A 10,206-nucleotide genomic window follows, 5' to 3' on the forward strand; every position below is an offset into this window, starting at 1 on the left:
GTATTTTGCTAGGAGTTAGTTTGACCCATTTTGAAGTTGATAAAGCAGGAAAGCATATTCACCTTTGATAGTCTGTGAATACAGATATGAATAGCAAAAGTACCCATTGTTCATATCTAATAAAAGACCCTTATCCAAAATGTGCAAACACCTCTTAAAACTCAACAAGAAGAAAACAAACTAGCTGATTAAAAAATGGGCCAAAGACTTTAACAGACAGCTCACTAAGGAAGATGTACACACTGCGAACAAGCATATGAAAAGGTGTTCCACATTATAGGTCATTAGGAAAATGCCAGTTAAAATGAAGTACTCTACACATCTATTAGAATGGTCAAAATCCAGTACACTAACACCAGATGCTGAGCAGAATGCAGAGCAACAGGAGCTGTCATATGTTGCTGGTGGAAACAGGAAGTGGTACATCCACTTTGGAAGACGGTTTGGCAGTATCTTACAAAACTAAGTATACTCTTAGCTTACAGACCAGCATTCATGTTTCTTGGTATTTACCCAAAGAAGTTGAAAACTTACAACAACCTGCATACAGATATTTACAGCAGCTTTATTCATAATTGCCAAACTTGGAAGCAACGAAAATATCCTTCAGTAGGTGAATGAATGAATGAACTAGATCCCACATGCCACAACTAAGAGTTTGCATGCCTCAATTAAACACCCCACATGCCGCAACAAAGATTGAAGATCCTACGTGTTGTAACTAAGACCTGACACCACCAAATAAATATTTTTTTAAAAAAGAAAAAACATGGAGGAACCTTTACTGTGTATTACTAAGTGAAAGAAGCAACTCTGAAAAGGTGACCTACTATATGATTCTAGCTACCTGACATTCTGGAAAAGGCAAACAGTGGAAAGAGTAAAAAGATCAATGGTTGTCAGGGGTTTGGAGATGGGGAGGAATTAATAGCACAGAGGATTTTTAGGGCAGTGAAAATAACTCTGTATGTATGGTACTATAATGATGGATATGTGTCGTCATACATTTTTCCAAACCCATAGAACGCACATCACCAAGAGTGAACTCTAAACGTAAACTGTGGACTCTGGGTAATAATGATGTGTCAGTGTGGGTTCATCAGTTGTAACAAATGTCCCACTCTGTAGGGATGGCTGTGCATTTGTGGAGGTGAAGGGTATATAGAGAATCTCTGTAATGTCTCTCAGTCTGTCTGTTAGCCTAAAACTGGTCTTTAAAAATAGTCTTAAATACAAATGTGTAGTCCTGTGCAGTAGGATTATTTTTTGTTTCACTTGGAGAGGCAGGATTCATCACACAGGAGACCAAGATAGCAGGCCAGCTAAGGGGGTCCTTAAAGCTTCATGGGCTGGAATTTGTGTGATTCTGAGAGGTAAAATTTTAAAATGGCCTCTTCCACCTATAGGTATTCTTTTGATGTAGAGGGTATTTCTTTTTTTTTTTTTTTTTTTGTGCCAACCTCCTTTTTGTCAACAGTCTTGCTCAAGTGTATGAAAGGTTCATATGCTCTTCCCTAGTAGTTTAAATGGAGGCAGCTAGAAAGGAAGAATCCTCTTAAGTATGCGGGCTGAAAAGCAAGGTGTTAGATACAATACCAATCATTGAGGATTATATTTCTGTTTCTTTCCAGGTTGCCTGGAAATGTTAGTATGTGTAAAATAAGTGTTCTAGGATCATATAAGTAACAGAGAGTTAAGTGAAAGTCGACTCTTTGTGACCCCATGGATATACAGTCCATGGAATTCTCCAGGCCAGAATACTGGAGTGGGTAGCCATTCCCTTCTCCAAGGGGTCTTCCCAACCTAGGGATTGAACCCAGGTCTCCTGCATTGCAGGCAGAATCTTCGCCAGCTGAGCCACCAGGGAAGCTCAACTGGAGTGGGTAGCCTATCCCTTCTCCAGCGGATCTTCCCTACCCAGGAATCAAACCGGGGTCTCCTGCATTGCAGGCGGGTTCTTTACCAGCTGAGCTACCAGGGAAGCCCATTAAGAGAGAGTAAAGCAGGTTTTTTAAAAAGTTATTTGTGTATGTGTGTTTGTGTATTTGAGTTTTGAAATGCTAATTGCATTGTTACACTGAATAGACAGATGTAGTATATAATATTCCCCAAATCTGTTTGACCACGAGATGCTTCTGTCATACGTTTTTTACTAAAATCCAGGACATAAGTAGGACAATTCATAAAATTGTACTCTAGATTCATGGAGGGAATAACAGGCCAGTTGGAAAGGAATCTTTTGCTGGCATGAAAGCAAATAACTTTTGCAACTTTGTGTTTTTGTTTTCCTAATTCAAATGGTAAAATACTTCTCATGTACTCAGATTTAACAAATTGGATACAAATTAACTCATCCTGTGTTAACTCAGAAGCATAATTTTAAGTAGATTTGAAGACCAAGTAGCCATCTTTGGTTTTGGTTTGATTTGAATAACTTGTTAAAAATCAGTGATTTTTAACACACTGCTCTCAACAGAACTTTGTACAGGGGTGGAAATGTGCTATATCTGTGCTGTTCTGTAGGGCAGTCAGTAGCCACATGTGGTTATTAAGCATGTAAAATGTGCTAGTGAGGCCAAGGAACTGAATTTTTTGTTTTATTTTTGTTAATTCAAATTATTACATGTGGCTAGTAGCTTCTATTTTGGACAGTGCAGTCTTTAAAATATATTTGTATATATGTGCAATTAAAATGAAATAATTCTTTTTTGGAAAAGTTGAAACTGATGAATATACTTGAATAATTTATATTCATGTCATTTTGTAGCCACATGATTGAAAGAATTCTCCCAGTGGTTTTGTACTTAAAAAAAAAAAAACTACATAATTTGCTAGATAGATTTCAGGATCATAAATATTCTTTTACAGTTAGTTTTTATGTATTTCAGTACTACATTCCAGATGATCAAAAGGGTTTCACATTCAGTTTTAAGAAAAGAATGACAATAGGAAGAAAGAAGATACCCTCAGATGAGAGACCTCAGATTTAGTTTCATTTGCCATTGGTGTGCTTGCCAGAATCGAGGCATTTGCAGAATTTTTGTGGTTATTAATTTATCTCTAAGTTGGAGATACAATTTATATAAATATCCTTTAAAAAAAAAGTAGAGCTTACAAAATGAAAATAGTGTTATAGATGTTATTGTTAAATAATTATGGAACATGTCAGAAATTTGACTCATTTTCTGCAAATATACTTTTGAGTTTTAAACACTGATCCTTAATCATTGATCCAAAATGAGATAATCCTTAGTCATTTGATTTTGGGTGAGAGTAATGCCTATGCTTGGTAGAAAGGCAAAGATATTAAGGCAAATAGATTCTCAAAAGAAAAGTTTGACTAAAACTATCATAATTGAATAATTTTAGAATAAAATGTTAAAGATATAACTACTTGGGGATTAATTTCAGAGTAGTTTTTCTTATCTAACACTGAGATTAGGAAATTTTAATAACTAAATAGTTAATTTGCAAGCAGCTTATTTAATATATTACTACCTCTTTGCACATGCCAACTGAATAAAATATTTTAGTCAATAATATGACTAAATAGTTTCACTTTAGTATTTGAACTCTTAAAGCAATTTATATGTATTTTTATTCAACTAGCATTCAGTTGTTACTGGTTTTATTTTGGAGTATCATTACTTTTAAGAGCTGATAATTATTTAAAAAGTTGTCCACAAGCATTTTGAATTGTATAGAACTGATGGCTTCCTCATAAGAAGTTGTGCATTATGTAGAGTCACAGACGTAGCATCAATATAAATGATGAATTTTTGGTATATAATAAAAAATAATTTTAAAGCCATATATATTTATATTTACATGTGATGATCACTGCCCTTTGTCTATCTTAAAATACTGGTTTTAATGTTCCCTAAGTTGCATTACACTAAAAATCTTCTCATATATTAAAGATGATAGTTTTATTATTTTTTCATTTTTAATGCAACCAGTAAATGATCTTACTGTTTGACAATTAATGTTTTATGGTATGTTTGGATGAAGTGTATATTACAGATTAAATCACTCAAAATGATGTTTTAGATAAAAGCAATTCTGTTTGCTGACATGTAGCTCAGTTTCTTTTTGTTTTATAATATGCACTGCTTTAAATTATAGTCAATTTACAAAGGATTAATTTCCAAAGTATACAAGCAGGTCATACAACTCAATACCAGGAAAAAAAAAACAACCCAATCAAAAAGTGGGGAAAAGACCTAAACAGACATTTTTCCAAAGAAGACATACAGATGGCTAACAAACACATGAGAAGATGCTCAGCATCACTCATTATTAGCGTGATGAGATATCACCTCACACCAGTCAGAATGGCCATCATCAAAAAGTCTACAAACAATACATGCTGGAGTGGGTGTGGAGAAAAGGGAACCCTCTTGCACTGTTGGTGGGAATGTAAATTAATACAGCCACTATGGGAGACTTAAAAAATAGGAGATTCCTCTAAAAACTAGGAATAAAACCACCATATGACCCAGCAATCCCACTCCTAGGCATATACCCTGAGGAAACCAAAACTGAAAAAGACACATATACCCCAGTGTTCATTGCAGCACTATTTACAATAGCTGAAATGTGGAAGCAACCTAGGTGGCCATCAACAGATGAATGGATAAAGAAGTTGTGGTACATATACACAATGTAATACTACTTAGCCATAAAAAGGAGCACATTGGAGTCAGTTCTAGTGAGGTGGATGAACCTAGAGCCTTTTATACAGAGTGAAGTAAGTCAGAAAGAGAAAGAGAAATATCATATACTAATGCATATATGTGGGATCTAGAGAGCTGGTACCAGTGAATTTATTTACAGGGCAGCAGTAGAGAAGCAGACACAGAGAACAGATGTAAGGACGTAAGGACACAGGGGCTGGGGAGGAGGGAAGAGGTGAGATGTGTGGAGGGAGTAACAGGGGAACTTGCATGTCCACGTGTAAAGTAGACTGCCAGTGGGAAGGTGCCGTCTGACTCAGGGAACTCACAGAGGGGCTGTGTAACAACAACCCAGAGGGGTGGGGGGCACATATGGGTACCCATGGCCAATTCATGTTGATGTGTGGCAGAAAACACAAAATTCTGTAAAGCAGTTATTCAATTAAAAAATAGCAAAAACAACAAAGATTAGTCAATTTAGCCTAATCTTTTCCTATTTTTATAATAATGTATTTTTATGTAAACATGCTTTATGTTTTTCAAAAAAACGGTACTACCTATATCAATAGTTATTTGACATAGAGGTACTCTGTAAGCTTCTAAGCACATTCTGTTAATTTTACTTTTATTTTATGTAATAAAAATACCATTTCATAATTAGCTTGCCTTTTCTTAAAAAAAAAAAACCAATATGCATATTTCATAGTTCTCTTTGAATCTGATGACTTTAAGTTATTAATGTTGATATAAAAAGCCAGATGTTTTGAGTAACATTACTCAGAGACATCTTAGATTGACTGTGTCTAAGTCAGAATAATAAACATTTCACAGGGTCATGAAAGTCCTAGCTTTTAAGGTATTTTAGTATTTAGTATAACCCTGTAATTGGTATGTGCTAATATGTTTGAATTGCTGTGAGATTAAGGAGTAGAAACAAAATTCCTCATTTTTTATTTTATTTTTTTAAAGACACCTAGTTGTTGGGCAGAAGAAGGTGCAGAAAAGAGATCACATCAGCGTTCTGCATCATGGGGGAGTGCTGATCAACTGAAAGAGGTAAGTTACTTCTGTTTCTGGTCTGTAACATGCTCTGGTCCTAGCAAATTATCTTAACTATTTCCTGAATATAATGATACTTCCTGTATTTGTGATAAACTTGCCTCTTTCAGAGTTTTAAGGGTTGCTTTCCACTTTTTGGTGAATAATTCTGAGTTTACATGATTTGTGCCCTTCATGTTTTTGTGAATATTTCTTATGTACTCACTGAGCTTTTTTTGCCTTTCCAGAATGAAGTCTGATATTATGTAATTTTATCTTGTTCATTTTAGTTATTTTTTTTCCCACTTCAGCTTTCTTGTTTTTGAATTACAGCAACTAGAACTATAGATCACAGTTTTTACAAAGGTAGGATAAAGTTAGAGAAACTTAAAGTTGAAAGATCATATAGTCCATCTCCTATGTAAATACTTACAGTGGATTCACATTGTTGTACTCTAGAAACCAACACAACATTGTAAAGCAATTATCCTCCAATCAAAAATAAAAAAGAACAAAGCACTTCTTAGAAAATGTTCATCTAGTCTATTATAGTCATTCTCAGTGAGAAAAACTCATCACTTTGCAAGGGAACCAAACCAGTTCAGTTGTTTCAGTTTAAGTTGTTAACTAGTTTATTTTGTATATTGAACTTAAAATTATACCCCTAAGTTTTGACTCTGCCCTCTGTATCAATATTGAAAAAGTCTAATTTAAATATTTGAAAGGCTTGCAGTATGTCATTTTCCTCCAAGATAAACATTGACATTTCTCTCAAGTATATTTCATATGATAGTTTCCATACCTCTTAGTATCATTTTCATATACTATGGGTATCAGTATTTCTCATGTACTGTGGTATCTGGACTGAATAGATACAGTAGTCTATTAGCATAGTCTGTTGCCTGTGATTGTGTTACATTTCTAGTTGCTTCATTACATTATTGATGTAGAGAAATACTCAACTCCTATCCATGCTACATACATGCTGCATACAAACACACATGCACAAAATCAATTTTTCCCAACAGCAACAAAAAAGGAAGCTGACTCCAATATATCTAGTTTAAGATAGGCATTGAATACGTATATATATGCATAGACTATTAAGTGATACTGAATAAAAAGTAAATTTGCTCTTTTATCTTGCAGGTAAATATAATCTTAAAATTATAGCCAGGATTTGGTATAGTTGAACTTTGGACTACAGCAGTACATGATATACCTTATAAAAAAGGAATGGCTGACATGATGGAGTGAGAGATTTAATTGCTCTCCTCACAAAACAATGAAAAAGCTGAACAAAATAATCAAAGCAAATTCAGCCCTCTGGAAATCAGTTGCATTGAGACCCCTTACTCATGGGAAGTACTGAACCCCTCCGGGTAAGAGCAGCACAGGCGTGTGGTGCTCTGACGGGCTGCTGCCCTGCTTCCTCTGTCCCCGTCTCCAGCTTTGCTGGTGTGGTGTTTCAGCCAGGACGGGGCAGGCCTGGAAATCCGGAAGCTTTGCTGCTCCTGTTGCAGAGAGAACCTTGATAAGGGAGTGTTACAGAGTAAAATAACATTCTTGGTTGCAAAGAAGTAGGGAGGACCTATGGCTCTGCTGGAGAAGGCAATGGCACCCCACTCCAGTACTCTTTCCTGATAAATCCCATGGGCAGAGGAACCTGGTAGGCTGCAGTCCATGGGGTCGCAAACAGTCGGACACCACTGAGCGACGTCACTTTCACTTTTCACTTTCCTGCATTGGAGAAGGAAATGGCAGCCCACTCCAGTGTTCTTGCCTGGAGAATCCCAGGGATGGCGGAGCCTGGTGGGCTGCCATCTATGGGGTCGCACAGAGTCGGACACGACTGAAGTGACTTAGCAGCAGCAGCCGCAGCATGGCTCTGCTAGTCTGAGATTGTGGGGTAGCTTGTGGCAAGCCCAGACTCACGGAGTAGCAGGATTTTATAGAGAGTTCTAGGAAGTAAGACAGTCTTGGAGTCTTGATAAGTTCACCCCATATCCCAGGTTGACTGGACGCTATAGAATAGTGTAGCAGAATATCAAATGGGCCCAAGTCACCCACTGAACTGGTTAGTGCAGCCTAAGAATAAGCGGAAATGAGACCAAACAGGCCCAGTGGTAATAAAATCTGAGGCCAACTTGTAAAAGGCCCAAGGTTTGAATGCACTCCTCATTCCACACACAAACCTCATTCAAATGTACATACATCCTGAGAGTGGAAGCTTTACTGGATTGAGATGTTTGAGTCAAATGTCTGAATAATGTTTTGCTAAACAGTAAGGTGATACTGTCGACCATGTTAAAAAGGTATGAAAAAGCCAGTCTTAGAAAGAAAAATGAAGGGGCAGGGGAAATGGAGGAGAGATGTCAGTGGCTACATATTGTGGGGAAAACAGACTTTTAGTCTATCAACTGCTCTCAGACAAAATCAGAATCTAGTTGCTCCAATATGTTATCTAAAATATCCAACATTCAACAAAAAATTTAGAGATATGCAAAGAAACAAAAAAGGATGACCCATACTTGAGGAACTATGCCTGAAGAACTATGGATGGAGGTTCATAACATTATACAGGAGGTGATGATCAAAACCATCCCTAAGAAGAAGAAATGCAAAAAGGCAAAATGTTTGTCTCAGGAGACCTTAGAGATAGCTGAGAAAAAAAGAGAAGCAAAAGGCAAAGGAGAAAAGGAAAGATGTATCCATCTGGATACAGAGTTCCGAAGAATAGCAAGGAGAGATAAGAAAGTCTTCCTAAGTGATCAATAGAGGAAAACAATAGAATGGGAAAGACTAGAGATCTCTCCAAGAAAATCAGAGATACCAAGGGAACATTTTATGCAAAGATGGGCACAATGAAGTACAGAAGTGATATGGACCTAATAGAAGCAGGAGATATTAAGAAGATGTGGCAAGATTATACAGAAGAACTATACAAAAAAGATCTTAAACCCAGGTAATCACGATGGTGTGATCACTCACCTAAGCCAGACATCCTGGGATGTGAAGTCCAGTGGGCCTTAGAAAGCATCACTATGAACAAAGCTAATGGATGTGATGGAATTCCAGCTGATCTATTTCAAATCCTAAAAGATGATGCTGAGAAAGTGCTGCACTCAATATGCCACCAAGTTTGGAAAACTCAGCAGTGGCCACAGGACTGGAAAAGGTCAGTTTTCATTCCAATCCCAGAGAAAAACAATGCCAAAGAATGTTCAAACTACGGCACAATTGCACTCATCTCACACAGTAGCAAAGTAATGATCAAAATTCTCCACACTAGGCTTCAACAGTACGTGAACCAAGAACTTCCAGATGTTCAAGCTGGATTCAGAAAAGGCAGAGAAACCAGAGGTCAAATTGCCAACATCCGTTGGATCATTGAAAAAGCAAAAGAATTCCAGAAAAACATCTACTTCTGCTTCATTGACTATGCTAAAGCCTTTGACTATGTGGATCACAACAAACTGTGGAAAATTCTTCAAGAGATGAGAATACCAGACCACCTGACCTGCCTCCTGAGAAATCTGTATGCAGGCCAAGAAGCAACAGTTAGAACCTGACATGGAACAACGGACTGGTTCCAGATTGGGTAAGGAGTACATCAAGGCTGTATATTGTCACCTTGCTGTTTTTTATTTTATTATTATTTTTTTTAATATATATATATATTTTTTGTCATACATTGATATGAATCAGCCATAGATTTACACGTATTCCCCATCCCGATCCCCCCTCCCACCTCCCTCTCCACCCGATTCCTCTGGGTCTTCCCAGTGCACCAGGCCGGAGCATCTTGTCCTCCATGCATCCCACCTGGGCTGGTGATCTGTTTCACCATAGATAGTATACAGGCTGTTCTTTTGAAACATCCCACCCTCACCTTCTCCCACAGAGTTCAAAAGTCTGTTCTGTATTTCTGTGTCTCTTTTTCTGTTTTGCATATAGGGTTATCGTTACCATCTTTCTAAATTCCATATATATGTGTTACTATGCTGTAATGTTCTTTATTCTTTCTGGCTTACTTCACTCTGTATAATGGGCTCCAGTTTCATCCATCTCATTAGAACTGATTCAAATGAATTCTTTTTAACGGCTGAGTAATATTCCATGGTATATATGTACCACAGCTTCCTTATCCATTCGTCTGCTGATGGGCATCTAGGTTGCTTCCATGTCCTGGCTATTATAAACAGTGCTGCGATGAACATTGGGGTGCACGTGTCTCTTTCAGATCTGGTTTCCTCGGTGTGTATGCCCAGAAGTGGGATTGCTGGGTCATATGGCAGTTCTATTTCCAGTTTTTTAAAGAAATCTCCACACTGTTCTCCATAGCGGCTGTACTAGTTTGCATTCCCACCAACAGTGTAAGAGGGTTCCCTTTTCTCCACACCCTCTCCAGCATTTATTGCTTGTAGACTTTTGGATAGCAGCTATCTTGACTGGCGTGTAATGGTACCGCATTGTGGTTTTGATTTGCATT

The 10,206-nt window shown here is 37.3% G+C and overlaps 1 protein-coding gene across 2 annotated transcripts in view; it reads left to right on the forward strand.

Moving 5' to 3' along the window:
* Nucleotides 1-10,206, forward strand: part of GLCCI1 (glucocorticoid induced 1) — a 114,254-nt gene that overhangs the window by 48,800 nt on the left and 55,248 nt on the right. For both annotated transcript variants that reach the window (XM_043462683.1, XM_043462684.1), the window contains exon 3: nucleotides 5,646-5,732. In XM_043462683.1, coding sequence (XP_043318618.1) covers nucleotides 5,646-5,732 — 87 coding nt within the window. The remainder of the gene's footprint in view (nucleotides 1-5,645; nucleotides 5,733-10,206) is intronic.

The sequence above is a fragment of the Cervus canadensis genome, chromosome 3 (assembly GCF_019320065.1).
Source record: "Cervus canadensis isolate Bull #8, Minnesota chromosome 3, ASM1932006v1, whole genome shotgun sequence".
NCBI lineage: Eukaryota > Metazoa > Chordata > Mammalia > Artiodactyla > Cervidae > Cervus > Cervus canadensis.